Source organism: Lepidochelys kempii, chromosome 10, assembly GCF_965140285.1.
Source record: "Lepidochelys kempii isolate rLepKem1 chromosome 10, rLepKem1.hap1, whole genome shotgun sequence".
In the NCBI taxonomy this organism is placed as follows: domain Eukaryota; kingdom Metazoa; phylum Chordata; order Testudines; family Cheloniidae; genus Lepidochelys; species Lepidochelys kempii.
The window spans coordinates 31,809,983-31,825,279 of record NC_136389.1 but is presented as its reverse complement, the minus strand read 5'-3'; the positions used below and the strand labels follow the sequence as shown (position 1 = coordinate 31,825,279).

General features: G+C 42.6%; 2 protein-coding genes across 16 annotated transcripts in view; one reads left to right on the top strand and one right to left on the bottom strand.

Moving 5' to 3' along the window:
• Nucleotides 1-15,297, bottom strand: part of MPG (N-methylpurine DNA glycosylase) — a 95,132-nt gene that overhangs the window by 1,298 nt on the left and 78,537 nt on the right. The window lies entirely within an intron of this gene.
• The window catches only part of NPRL3 (NPR3 like, GATOR1 complex subunit), a 102,422-nt gene that overhangs the window by 58,124 nt on the left and 29,001 nt on the right, over nt 1-15,297 (top strand). For all 12 annotated transcript variants that reach the window (XM_073362666.2, XM_073362671.2, XM_073362667.2 and 9 more), the window contains one exon: nt 5,748-5,877. In XM_073362666.2, the coding sequence (XP_073218767.1) occupies nt 5,748-5,877 (130 nt within the window). The remainder of the gene's footprint in view (nt 1-5,747; nt 5,878-15,297) is intronic.

Sequence of the window (15,297 nt, the reverse complement as noted above, 5' to 3'; positions counted from 1 at the left end):
TCCTGCTCCACTGTTGAAAAGTTGTCCACCTTTTCCCCACTGAACTTGCAGCTGGGATGTTTTCAAATTCTAGATTAGTTCTGGAACTTCAGGTGGTATTGAGCCCATGAGCACCTTTATGCACTGGTGGCTGTCACATCTGCTTTGGATTACTATAATGTGTAATAAGAACAGGAGGACTTGTGGCACCTTAGAGACTAACAAATTTATTTGAGCATAAGCTTTTGTGAGCTACAGCCCACTTCATCGGATGCTCACGAAAGCTTATGCTCAAATAAATTTGTTAGTTTCTTAAGGTGCCACAAGTACCCTTTTCTTTTTGCGAATACAGACTAACACGGCTGCCACTCTGAAACCTGTAATGTACATGTATAATCTACACACAAACTACTTTGAAGTGACAGGTACCATTGGTATTGGCTTTTGCACTAGTAAATTTAGTCCATGGAAACCTATTACATCTGTTCTTCAATAGTTGTTCTGGTTTCCTATTCTTTTCTGAGTACAATTCAAGGTTCTGACATTGATTCACAACCTGGCCTAGTTGCTGGTTCTCTGAAAGATTCTCCTCGCCCTCTGAAAGATTCTCTTCTGCCGCAGCAGTTGAGTTGTAGCTGTGTTGGTCCCAGGATATTAGAAAGACAAGGTGGGTGAGGTAATATCTTTTATTGGACCAACTTCTGTTGGTGAGAGAGACAGGATTTTGAGCTGTACAGAACTCTTCCTCAAGCCTGGGAAAGGGACTCAGTGTCATAGCTAATTACAAGTTCAGCAGATAATTTAGCATAATTAGTTAGCACATATTCTAAGGGACCATTCAAGGTGAAGTGGCCTGTTAACATCCCTGTAGTCATAGGATAAAAAGTGGGGTTAGTGGGTTACACATTGTAATAATCCATAAATCCAGTGTCTTTATTAAGACCATGATTTTTAGTGTATAGCAAAGTTGTGATTTTAAGCTCCCAGGCTCATCTTTTGAAAATGATGAACAGGTTTTCTTTGAGGATGAGGTCTGATAGGTCAGACATAGAGTGATCACTTTGTGAAAATTGTTCACCCACAGGCGATGTGGTGTTTTTCTCTTTTACAGTTTTCCTGCATTAGTTCATTCAAGAGCATAGTGATTGTATGGTTTCACCCACATAGTTGTTGTTGGGGTATTTAGTGCCCTGGATGAGGTACACCACATGTTGTGATTGGCATCCCATGGATCTTGAAAGGGGTGTGTGTATGTGGAGGGGGGTGGGAGGTGTATTGATCATCGTAGTGGAGGACATATGTCTGCAGATTTTGCATCTGTTGTTCTGGCAGGATCTGGTGCCACTTTGAGGTAGTGTGTCCTGGTCTGTGGGAAGCTTGCTTTTGATGGTGCTCTTGAAGAGTTTGGGGGGTTGTCTGAAGCCAGAAGAAGGGATTAAGGAAAGATTTCTTCAGGATAGGGTCCCCATCAAGTATGTGTTTTACCTGTTTGATGATCTCTCGTATGGGTTCCAGTGTGGGGTGGTAGGTGACAATTAGGGGTATAAGGTCAGACGGAGTTTTATTTCTGTGTTGAAGCTGGTTCTCTCTGGGTGTTTGGGCAGCCTGTTCCATGCATACATTTACTTCTTTGGTGGAGTGTCCTTGTTTGGTGAAGGTAGCTTTGCATGTTTTAAAATATATATCCCAGATTTTCTCTTCAGAGTATATTCTGTGGTATCTGAATGCCTGGCTGTAGATAACAGATTTCTTGGTGTGTTTGGGGTGGTTACTGGATCTGTGAATGTAAGTGTGGTGATCTGTGGGTTTCTTATATATAGTTGTCTGTGGTGTTCCATTGCTGAAGTTGATTATGGTGTCCAGGAAGTTGATGCTAGTGAGGGAGTGTTCCAGAGAGAGTTTAATGGATGGGTGGTAATTTATTGAAGTTGTGGTGAAAATCTATGAGGGAGTTTAAGTTGTCTGTCCAGAGGCTGAAAATGTCATAGATATATCTCGGGTATATCACTGGTTTTGTGGTACAAAGTTTGTCCAGAAATTCTTCAAGGTGGCCCAGGAAGAGGCTGGCATAGTGGGGAGCCATCCTAGTACCCAGGACTGTTCCCGTGGTTTGCACGAAGTGTTTATTGTTGAACGTAAAATTGTTCTGGGTGAGAATGAAATGGATGAGTTTGGAGATTTGTGTCTGGGGTGGATATCGGAGGGTTGCCCATTGTCTTGTAAATATTTGAGGCAGGCAGCTATGCTTTCATTGTGAGGAATGTTGTTGTATGGGGAAGTGACATCCATGGTGGCAAAGATGGTGTTCTGAGGGAAGTTCTTAATGTTGTGGAGTTTGTGGAGGAAGTTGGTTGTGTCCTGTGGAAGCTGGCCCTTTGTGTGGTGAGTGGCTTCAGGATGATTTTTGAGAGTCCCCATATTCTTTCATTGAGAGTGCTGTGGCCAGATATGTTGGATCTGCCTGGGTTCCCTTTAATAAAGACACTGGATTAATGTCTTATTACAACAATCTGTAACCAACTAACCCTCCTTTTTGTCATATGACTACAGAGGTGTTAATGGGTCACTTCACTTTGAATGGTCCCTTAGGTTAGCATAAATAGCACATAATCTCTATCTGTTCAACCTTGTATTTAGCTGTGACACTCAGAATACCTTTCCCAGACCTGTAGAACAGCTCTGTGTAGCTTGAAAGCTTGTCTCTCCCACTAACAAAAGTTGGTCCAATAAAAGTTATTCCCTCACCCACCTTGTCACAGCAGTTGAGTTCATTTGAGGCTATGGAGCTAGCAATCCCTAAACTTATTTGTAATAGTCCCGGTCTCTGGGAGTTCTCAGCTGGGGGCTCTTGACTCTGGAATTACCACCTCCATCTGCTTTGCAGAGTCAGACTTTATCAGGCACGATGCAAGGCCCATCTTTTCTGTCAAGCATAGAAGTAAATGGGGGGCTGTTTGTGGGGACAATTCTTTGTTCGACCTCTGGAAAACTGTATGTTTCTAATTGTATAAGTTGTGAGCCTGTGTCCTGAGCAATGTGGAAGAACAGATTTAAGTCAAGCCTAGGGAGGAGCCTAAAATTTACCTCAGCCAGCTAAGTCAAGGTAAAGGGTGTTATCCTGTGTTTAGGCAATAGATGTAGTCTGTTAACTGACCCCAACCTGATCTTGACCTCTTAGCACATGTAAGAGTTTGTCCAGATTAGGCAAACAGTAGAAGTTTGTGCTGAAGCAGAGTGTGATTTGTCTATACTATGTGGTAATGTGCACTTATGGGGAGGCAGGGTCTAAAGTGCACTAATGTGTTGCACATAAATTGGTCTGTGTAGGGTATCTTTAGTGCACACCAACAGGGTCTAGTGTTCTTTAACATAGTGCTGTTTGAAACAGAATTACATTAGAGCGCAGTGGAGAATCTTTAGAGTATGCCTACACTCGGAGTTTGTGTTGTGATTCCTACCTCGAGGAGATGTACTCGTGCTAGATCTTATCAAGCTAGCATGCTAAAAATAGTAGTGTAGCCAGGGTACAGCAGCTAGCAGTAGGAGGGGCTAGCTCCCCTCCAGGACAAACCCACACAGCTTCCATGGGTATGTACTTGGGCAGCTAGCTCAAGCCACTGCCCTTGCTACTGTGACTGCACTACTAACTCACATCCCCAGCTCTAAGTGTAGACCAACCTTAAGTGTGCACCAGCAGGGTCTCAATGGACTAATTCATGTGCAGCACGCCACTGTGCTTTAGAAAACCCACCCCCGGAAGTGCACATTACACTGTGTAGACAAACCCTTAGGAGATGATTTGTCCTTCCAAAGGAGCTAGGGATAGTGAGATGAAAATATTGCATCTGTTTGATATCTTTAAAAAAAAAAATCTGTAATAATGGACCATGGGAAAATAGATCCAATTAATAGGCGTCTGTGATAAAAATAAAAAAATTGCTGTAGCAAAAGCTAATACCATGATGAATATGTTCATTCACAGCCTGGGGAGGAGGTGACCAGCCCTTTGTGGAGAAAGAAGTGGTTTAGGACTATTTAGAAAAGCTGGATGAGCACAAGTCCATGGGGCCGGATGCACTGCATCCGAGGGTTCTAAAGGAGTTGGCAGATGTGATTGTAGAGTCATTGGCCATTATTGCTGAAAACTCATGGCAACCGGGGGAGGTCCCAGATGACTGGAAAAAGGCTAATGTAGTGCCCATCTTGGAAAAAGGGAAGGAGGAGGATCCTGGGAACTACAGGCCAGTCAGCCTCGCCTCAGTCCCTGGAAAAATCATGGAGCGGGTCCTCAAGGAATCAATTCTGAAGCACTTAGAGGAAAGTGATAAGGAACAGTCAGCGTGGATTCATCAAGGGCAAGTCATGCCTGACTAACCTAATTGCCTTCTATGACAAGATAACTGGCTCTGTGGATGAGGGAAAGCAGTGGACGTATTATTCCTTGACTTTAGCAAAGCTTTTGATATGGTCTCCCACAGACTTCTTTAGCTTGCTGGCAAGATTAATGGGCTGGATAAATGGACTATAAGGTGGATAGAAAGCTGGCTAGATCATCTGGCTCAACGGGTAGTGATCAATGGCTCCATGTCTAGTTGGCAACCGGTATCAAGCGGAGTGCCCCATGGGTCAGTCCTGGGGCCGGTTTTGTTCAATATCTTTATTAATGACCTGGAGGATGGCGTGGATTGAACCCTCTGCAAATTTGCAGATGACACTAAACTGGGAGGAGTGGTAGATATGCTGGAGGGTATGGATAGGATACAGAGGGACCTAGACAAATTAGAGAATTGGGCCAAAAGAAATCTGATGAGGTTCAACAAGGACAAGTGCAGAGTCCTGCACTTAGGACGGGAGAATCCCATGCACTGCTACAGACTAGGGACAGAGTGGCTAGGCAGCAGTTCTGCAGAAAAGGACCTATGGGTTACAGTGGACGAGAAGCTGGATATGAGTCAACAGTGTGCCCTTGTTGCCAAGAAAACTAACAGCATTTTGGGCTGTATAAGTAGGAGCATTGCCAGCAGATTGAGGGATGTGATCATTCCCCTCTATTCAGCATTGGGGAGGCCTCATCTGGAGTACTGTGTCCAGTTTTGGGCCCCACACTACAAGAAGGACATGGAAAAATTGGAAAGAGTCCAGTGGAGGGCAACAAAGATGATTAGGGGGCTGGAGCATATGATTTACGAGGAGAGGCTGAAGGAACTGGGATTATTTAGTCTGCAGAAGAGAAGAATGAGGGGGGATTTGATAGCTGCTTTCAAGTACCTGAAAGGGGGTTCCAAAGAGGATGGATCTAAGACTGTTCTCAGTGGTACCAGGTGACAGAACGAGGAGTAATGGTCTCAAGTTGCAGTGGGGGCGGTTTAGGTTGGATACTAAGAAAAACTTTTTCACTAGGAGGGTGGTGAAGCACTGGAATGGGTTATCTAGGGAGGTGGTGGAATCTCCTTCCTTAAAGGTTTTTAAGGTCAGGCTTGACAAAGCCCTGGCTGGGATGATTTAGTTGGGGATTGGTCCTGCTTTGAGCAGGGGGTTGGACTAGATGACCTCCTGAGGTCCCTTCCAACCCTGATGTTCTATGATGATTATTTTCTCAATCAGGATATTAGATATCATAAACTATAATGGGATTCTTTATTATTTACCTAGAACATAAAGAACATTTTTGTTGTGAATTGGCACGTCTTGTGCAATGAATGAGTATTAGTAAGTTTATTTAAATTCTGTTTGCAAGACTAATTTCTTCTTGTACCTCTTTTCCATAGTTACTCCCCTTTGGCAGATGAATTTTCCTGTCAGTTTCCTGGCCATGATTTGCCATCTGTGCTTTCCAAGTTCTCTTTGCCAGTTTCCTTATCAGAGTTCAAGAATCCGCTAGCTCCACCAGTACAGGAGGTAAGTTACGGAGGACCATGTGAAAGCTCATGATTGACAGACATCAGACCCCTCGTGACTGACTTGTTTAATGTGAGCATGGGGATGAGAATGTCCAACGAGGAGCTTTCAGAGCTCTTGTGGATTCAAAAATCTTTCAGTTACTGGGCTTCCTAGCCACCCATTCAAATTACTTTACATCCACATGATAAAAATTCTTAGGCAGGTCTAGCTGGAACCATTTGAGGGTCTGTGCTGAAAAGTATGTTGCTTAATGAAATTGCTGAGCGTACTTCTTTGCATCTTATAAAATACCCTGAATAAGATAAAAGGGGAAAAATTGAAAATCAAAATTGGATGTAAAAAAAAAAGTCCTAGTTCAAACAGGTATTATTTAGGGGAAGGTCTATGGGCCTGTGTTATACAGGAGGTTAGACTAATCAGAGGTTCTCAAACTTCATTGCACCACAACCCCCTTCTGACAACAAAAATTGCTACATGACCTCAGGAAGGGGGACCGAAGCCTGAGCCTGCCCAAGCTCCACTGCTGCGGGCGGGGAGGGGGGGGTCAAAGCCTAACCCTGAGGGCTTCAGCCCCAGGTGGGGAGCTTTGGCTTTGGCTCTGGCTCTGGGTGGTGGGGCTCGGGCTTCAGCCTGGGGTGGTGGGGCTCGGGCTTTGGCCCCTGGTCCCAGCAAGTCTAACACCGGCCCTGGAGACCCCATTAAAACAGGGAACCGCTGGGTCACTAGCTGATCATAGTGATTCCTTCTGGCTTTGGAATCTGTGAAAAATTCTATTTGCTCTATAGAAAATTGTCCCGATCCCCATGAATCTTTCATCTATAATATATACATAGAATGTACCTTCCTCAGAAACACAAAGGAAAACAGCTATTTTTATATATTCCAGCTGCTTTAGGCTTGCAATCTGGATTTAAAAGCAAGCTGTACTATGTATTTACTTAGGCTTCTGTGTGATGCTGAAGGAGTTTAAAGGCTAATCCAAGAAGTGGACTTCAGCATGTAGTCAACAAAAGTGCATGTGTTACAATATTATAGTATCAAGGTTTTCAGATTTGTGTTTTACTGTTTGTTCAAGCAATAGTGATTAAGGCTTGGGGAATTTCCTGAGGATTAGTGAAAGGCTGGGAAGAGCGAATGGCCTCAGACCACCAGCCCTATGAAAATGCCTTAGGCTGAAGTAATTGTTGCTATTATAAACTGAACCTGGGCAAAAACTTCTCTAACTGGGTTCTTTTTGCATTTGCACTCGTCCCCCTACTTTTGTGACTGTGTCTACACTAGAGACTTTACAGCGGCACAGAGCTTTCCCGTTGACGTAAATAAATCGCTCTCAACGAGTGGCGGTAGCTATGTTGGCAAGAGAAGCTCTTTCACCAACATAGCACTGTGAACACTACCTCTTATGCCAGCGAAACTTATATTGCTCATGAGTGTGGTTTTGTTACATGTCTGAAATTATATAAATTTTGCCAACATAAGTGGTGGTGTAGACATGGCCTCTGCTGCATGCATGACATCAGCATTGGCCCCGTCCATATTTATAGGAGAGTAACATCCAGCAGTGTAGCCAGTCAGATTGCAAGAGAAGAACTTATTCTGATTATGATTTGAGTGAGGTAGTGCTCAAAGTGTACCAATACACAAATATACTGTGTGTGTAAAGAGTGATCTTAGAGAGAGAGAGAGAGAGAGACACACACACACACACACCTACCTATCTGTGAAATGTTATATCGTTGATGAAGGTTCTTCCTCATTCTACTTGGTGACCGTTTTGTCCTGAAAATTGAGGACTAGTATCCCTTGTAATTTTTTCCTAGCTACTGTAACTTCAGACACTATTCTTAACTCTGAGTTGGTAGGGATTCCTTGTTTCTGTTTGTATATGCAAAAGCCTCATGTTATATGTTGTTAGGAACTTTATATTTATAAATCTGTGCTTTGTACCATTTTACAGCAATAAAAAAGACATTAAGTTAATAAGAGAACCTTAAGGTTGTTTAGTTAACTTCTTACAAATCAAAAAATGCCAAACTAAATTTGCATAGTCAGCCTTAACTTTGCCCATTGAGCTTATGCAAGATGAAACCATCTTTGACTGCAAATGATCACTAATAAGGTATACTTGTCATGCGCCCAATGGAGCGGTGTCATGAATCAGAGCAATAAGGAGTGGCAGAGGCAATCTAAAGGCCAAATTATGTTTGTTCTCAATCAGTTCGGGGTAAAGTATAAATCAATTAAGTGGGAAATAATCACGTAAATCAGTTAGTTGTTTCTACTAAAGCTTATCATAAACTACTGTGAACGATTATTATCCACTGTATATCAACTATTATCTTTCTTAAACTCGCTTTATAGATAACATTTTACATTTATGAAATAACAGAATTTTGAATTAAATAATACAATGCGTTATAACATAAACCCCATTGTTATACATTCCGTTTTCAACCAATTTGTCTGGTACTGAAGTTAGGCTTACTGGCCTGTAATTGCCATGATTCCCTCTGGAGCCTTTTAAAGAAGTTAATGTCCTATTTGCGCTATCCTCCAGTCATCTGGTACAGAGGCTGATTTTAAGTGGTGGGTTACATACCACAGTTAGTAGTGCAATTTCATATTTGAGTTCCTTCAGAACTCTTTGGTGAATACCATGTGGTACTGGTGACTTATTACTGTTTAATGTATCAGTTTGTTCCAAAACCACCTCCATTGACACCTCCATTTGGGATAGTTCCTCAGATTTGTCACCTAAAAAGAGTGGCTCAGGTGTGGGAATTGCCCTCATATTCTCTGCAGTGAAGACCGATACAAATAATTCATTTAGATTCTCCTCATATTAAGGTCAGTATTACCATGTGGTTCAGCTACATTCATCTCTTGGACCAGATCCTGTGCTCTACCTAGGAGTAAATAAAGCATTGTGTCTCTCCTTGTGGGCTCCAGAACTAGCTGCTCCAAGAAGCAGTCATTTAAGATGTCAAGAAAATGTATCTCTGCATCCTGTTCTGAGGTGGCATGTACCCAGTCAATATGAGGCTATTTGAAATCCCCCATTATTATTGAGTTTTCTTTTTTTAGCCTTTCTGATCTCCCTGAGCATTTCATAATCATCATCACCGTCCTAGTCAGGTGTGGAATATTCTTATTATTGAAGCATGGAATTTCTATCCATAGAGATTCTGTGGTACAGTTTGAGCCATTTACTATTTTTACTCTGACGCTTTGTTTTCTTTCATATATAGTGCCACTCACCCCCAGAACAACCTACTCAGTCATTCCTACATATTTTGTACCCTGATACTACCATGTCCCATTGATTATCATCGTTCCACCAAGATTCTGTGATGCCTGTTATATCAATATCCTGATTTAATATCAGGCACTTAAGTTCACACATCTTAATATTTAGACTTCTAACATTTGTATACAAGCAGTTTTAAAATTTGCCACTTTTTAGCTGTCTGCCATTATGTGCTGTAATTGAATTAGACTCCTTTTTTTCATTGGACTGTTTCTCTTCAGTTCCTACCTGTACTTTATCAACTTCCATCTTCTCCTCCTTAGTATGGTATACAGAATCTCCCTTAATAGATCCTCACCTAACGGATTTCTCTGTCTGCACCTGTCAGCCATCCCCCAGCCCTTAGTTTAACAACACTTCTACAACCTTTTTAATTTTACATACTAGCAGTCTGGTTCTGTTTTGGTTTAGGTGGAGCCCAGCCTTCCTGTATAGACTCCTCCTGTCCCCAAAAGTTCCCCAGTTCCTAATAAACTTAAATCCCTGTTCCCTACACCACTGTCTCATCTATGTATCCACGCACAGTATGAATTTTCAAAGGCTCATATTCCAGTCATATGAAAACTGGTTCTTGCTGGAATACTTGAATGTGTTTCCCAATGAGGGCTATTGCTGTCCCATATCTTAATTTCCTACATCTGGCTATTTCCAAAATGAGGGGAGAGGAATGTGGGGCCCCCATACTTCAAAGTGTCTGAACCAGCTGTGTCAGAGGGAGGTGTAAACTCCCCATAAATGGACAACCCTGAATAACAAGTCCTTAAGGGAGATTTCTCCCCATGCCCAGGCAGGTGGGAGTCTGGGTAAAAACCAACTGTCTGGGTAAAAACCTCCCCTGTAGACATGTTGTCATTGGCCTCCTCCACTATAGTAGGTATTTTTAATAATTCACATTTCCATTACTCCTAGTTATTTGATTCTTCCAGGATAGGACCAGCTTGGCTCTGAAGAAGGTGCTGGGTGTAACTGGGGATGGCTTGCTGTTTCTCACTGAACAAAAGATGCTTTTAATTTTTTATTGTTTGTTTTTTTTTAACAGTGGTTGCTAGGTGAAGCCTCCATTTTGCAGATGAACTGAATTAATTATGGATTGTACAATAGTGCAGTGGAAAATGAGCATGTGAGGGAATAGGAATTGGAGGGGGCTGCATGTGATTGAGAGAATAGCACAAATAGGACTCTCAGTCAGATCTGCAATGCATCTGGAAGTCATTATGTGGCAAATCCAGGGCAGCTTTTGTTGTAGAGGGTGTGGAAGTACCATTTATATGCAGATATAGTCAGTTATAGTAAATATAAAATGCATGTTTGCTGTGTGCTGGATTTAAAAATAGTGCTTGCAAGACTTCAAAGAGAAATATTGGGTGAGTGTTGTTCCGTCAACTGAAGTAAAGGTCCAAAGCTAAGCCTGTCACCTGATGATTGGAATGTTGATAAGTTCTAGAGTAATGCATTGATTTGATTTACAGTGATAGCAGAGACCTAAAGTATCTGGTAGGTCTAAAATAAGGAAATGTTTTAATTGTGGTTTTGTTTTTTTGACCATAGTGTAGTGAATGTCAGTCCAATTAAATGAGCCTGCTCAAACAACCATTTATTTTTGCCAATATAAATGCAGTACACCCTCGCTATAATGAACTTGCTGGGACCCAAGCCTTTTGTTTCTTATAGCCAGGAGTTCATTATAGTGAAAGGACAATGAAAATGAACAGGCGGTGGAGCTGCCAGCCATGTGGTGGAGTGGCAGAGCTGGATAAAAACAGTTCATGTATGTGCAACTTTCATTTTTTAAAAAAAAAATTACTGTACTGTAGTTGGGATACAGGGACTATGTTCATTATAGCTGAAGGCTTGTTATAATGAAGGGCGTTATAGCGAGGGTGTACTGTATGCTATCCTCTTTCCTTTGCTTTTGAACTGAAAGCTTCCCCAGTAGCTATTCTATTTTTTCAAATGTAATCCTTGAGTGTGTGTGTCAGGTTAAATTAGACTAATCCCAGACTGGAGTGAGGAGAGACAATGTGCTCCAGTGGCTATATTTTTAATTAAAACCAGAAAATATATAACCAAACCAGAATTGAACCTTCCTTGTCCCCTTTGTCCCAGCACCTCGCTATTCCCAGTTTTCTTGACATTTTCCTTTTCCTTTTTCATGGGGAAAAAAAACCACTCTGAAGATCTGATCACAGGAAACAGGCTTCTAAAAATCAGTGTGTTAAATAAAGAATTTTATAAATGCTCTCTGTTTCCAGGAAGGCAAAGAATATTGAAGGACTTAGTCTTGCCCTTGCAGAGTTCAGTGCGCTGTGTTCTGTATTGTGTCTCCAGATGGGGTAATGCATAAAGTCTTTGCTTTTCAGAACCAAAATGTCTGTTGTGTGCTTATTTGTCAATAAATACAATGCCCTGTATTATTACCAGCTTCTTGCATACAGAGTGTCACACAACTGTACACTACGCTACGCAGCTGGATCTGGAGCTTGGCCTACAGCTGTGATGGGAAATGGCGTCATAGAGATGGAGGGAAGGGAAAGGGGTGTTGAAATTTACTAGTGGAAACAATGTACATGTTGTTGCATACCAGATAACAGACTGGAAGGAGGCAGGGATGGGGGTGGGGATGAGGAGGCAGATTGGAGGCAGGGATGAGGAGAGTGGAGTGAAGGAGCCATGAGAATGAGCTTAAAATTTAGACTTAATCATAGATTAAAAGAAAGCAAAATGTTTCATCCTTGTATTTGCTGCATGGCCCAAGTTCTTCAGCCGAAGAAGGCTGGACATAACTCCCTACAGCACCAGCTGATGACTAAGCTTTATGAGCAGTCCCCCATGGCTAAGCATGCCATTGCCTGCTCAGGTGTCCAAGCTCTTTCTGGTATCAGGAACGAGGCCATCTGATTGGTAAGGTTTTGAAACCAGATGTGAAGATTAAGAGACTCCCATGGCTCAGAGGAAAGCAATGAGTTTCAGATCTAGATCAGGAAAAGTGGTAGGGAGGAATGCACCTCTGAGAGAGCTCTATCTGGAATGTCCATTTCCTCTCCAAAACAAAGAGATGCTCACTTGATGGAAAATGAGGCAGGAAGTTCATAATGGCCATGTTCAAATGAACTGTCTGCAGAGCTCAGTACCAAAATCCCAGCCAGGCCTTGTTTCTGAAACTGCTTGTGTAGTAATCTTCACCCTGGCACGAGCACCTGCTACAGATGTGATGCAGCAGCACAGAATGCTGTCCTGGGAAAGAGACGATTGCCAAGGAGAGGAAAAGGGAGGGGGCTTGGAATCCACCCAAAGGGGCAGCTGGAAAAAGCTGTTAGAGGCAGAGAAGAATTGAAATGCTGAGCTCGAGGATAAATGGGGGGCCTGGGTTGGAGGTAAGGTGATAAACTAAAAGAGAGGAGAATAAAAGTATGGGACTGGGAAGTGAGGAGGAAAAAGAAAATAGGAAAGATTTCAGGTCAGGACATGCAGAAAAAATAGACCTTGATATGTGACCAGATCCTGTTAGAGAAGGAGGAGGGACGGGGGGAGAAGATACAGATTTACCAGAGAGTGAGTATCGAGGAAAAAAATGAAAGGAAATAATTGGTGAAAAGGGAAATTGATCAAAAAGCTGTATTAGATGCAAACAGATCCTGGAAGCAGTAAAGGGAGGCATACCCACAAAGGACCTAAAGTTCATGAACAGAGAGTGTGACTGTTGGAACATCTGTTGATGGAATACAGTTCAAAAGTGCCTAATGGATGAGCAAGGGCCCCTTAGGTGAAGAAACCCCATAAACATGGTGAAAAGAGGTACAGCCACAGTAACATTGAATCTGAGGAGCACTTCAGGCTGAAGAGAGGAAAAGAACAGAACAGCAAGAGTGGAGCTGGACTTACATCCAAGGAGAGAAAAATTTTATTCTTCTCTGAAGTGACACAGTATCTTGTAGAGCGATCTCTTTTGTTCATAATAACAATGCATTTGGTATTAACTGTACAACATGTAAAAGCTCACAAAGATTAATGAGTTGGTATCCTATAGCTTATTAGTATACGTAGTAAGTCTCTGGTAATGGTCTAGATCAGGGATCGGTAACCGTTGCCATGCGGTCCGCTAGGGAAAGCCGGTGGCAGGCCAGGACAGTTTGTTTACTTGCAGCGTCTGCAGGTAAACAAACTGTCCCAGCCCACCAGTGGCTTTCCCTGGCGGACCGCATGCCAAAGGTTGTTAATCCCTGTTCTAGATTATTTATGCTCCTGGTACAATTTTGGAGTTTTCCCTTAGAAAGTTCTAAAAAATTTAAATTATCCTTTTTAGTCTTGGTTTTCCTCTGCCTCTCCTCATAGTTAGCATAGCCTAGTCAGGTCACCACACTTGCTCTGCTGTGTAAGTATTGATGTAAACTTGAGATTAGCCCTCCGTATGGTGCATAACACAGGAGAAACGTAACAAGGCTGTAGGGATGACATGACACTTCAGGGTTGTTCAGATTGTGCATATCAGAAGTGACTGCAATGATGGTGTTTTTACTTAGTCTGTATTATGATTAATATCCTCAGTTCAACAATCCTATCTTCCTGCCTTGAAAGGGAAGCTGAAGTCTCATTTAAATCTGGCTTGAAAGGTGGTCAAATTTCATGGTAGCTTCTGTATTCCCCATTGAAATGCAACTTCTTATAGCTGTTTAGTGATTGACAAATGATATCCCTTGTGACAGAGTGAACTGAAATATGCCCAGTATCTCAGAAGAAGAAATCTATTAACTTTTTATTAAGATCCCCTGAAGAAGCTGCTACTTTTATAGTCAGTGAGGCCACCAAACTGTTCCGAAAGAGGGGAGGGCATCAATTACAGAACTTTGTTTACATTCCTTGTCTCCAGTGGCTGCTTATTTATATTGTGGTTATGTTCACAATGTGCTGGGTGATGTCCAAACATAAGAACACCTGGTTCCTGCCCCAGCTAGCTTTCTGAAATACAGCAACTTTCTGTGAGCTACATCATCCACCAATAAAAAGAGGAGATATTTGCTGTTAAGCAAACCCAAGCTAAAATATCATTGAAGTTGCCACAGCAGTTGTTCCATTCAGGTAGTACTTTAATGTTGGCTCTTTTAAAGTATTTGTTAGTATCCCATTACTAAATGAGGCAGAAAGAGGGCGTGTGCAGTGGCTGTGATGTGACACATGGCATTTGAGGTTTGGAGTTTTTGTTCCCTTTAAACAGAATTCCTCTGAATACTTCCAAGGTCAAGATGAGAGTGAAAGGTTTCAAGGATGGGTGTGTTTGTATACACACACCTCCCCGCAGCCAGCCTGGCAAGAATGATGTTAAAAGCCTGCATGGAGAGAAATGGTCCTGCCCCATGAAACTGCTTGAGCTGTCAAACCTGGTCCTGCATCAGGAATTCATGAAGGGATACAAATAACATATAGGTGATGGCATAGTCTGCCAGTGGGACAGCACAAAACCTCTCTCCACTCTGCCAGGGAGAGGAACTCGTTTGTGGCACCTGCCAGGAAAGGGTTCATATTCCTCTTCTAAAATAAGGGACCCACTCTGTTCCCCAGAGGACAAGGAGCTACACTGCATACCCAGAGGCAAAAGGTATGTCTACACTGCAGTTAGACACTGGCCTGCCAACAGACTCAGGCTTGCAGGGCTTGGGCTAAGGGGCTGTTTAATTGCGGTGTAGATGCATGTGCTTGGGCTGCAGAATGAGCTCAGGGACCCTCCCACCTCTCAGGGTTCTAGAGCCTGGGCTCCAACCTGATCCTGAATGTGTACACCACAATTAAATAGCCCCTTCGCCTGAGCTCAAGTCAGCTGGAATGGGCCAGCCACAGGCTTTTAATTGCAGTGTAAACGTACCCAAAGGAGCTGCTTCGAGTAGATCTGAAACAAGGGTCTGCTTTTTCTCTCCAAAATCAGGTGAACTGTGTTGTGATGAGGAGGTACAGGCACTGGCCTGTGTAATGCCCAGGAATCTGATAAATCTTGCTGACATCTGAAAGTGCCCCCACAGCTGAATAATTCCCACCATAAGAGTGTGACAGAAGGGGCAGAAGGAAGATGACTTTAGCAGTAGTGTTTCAGGTGGGTTGGATGGAGTAAAAGGAAGAGG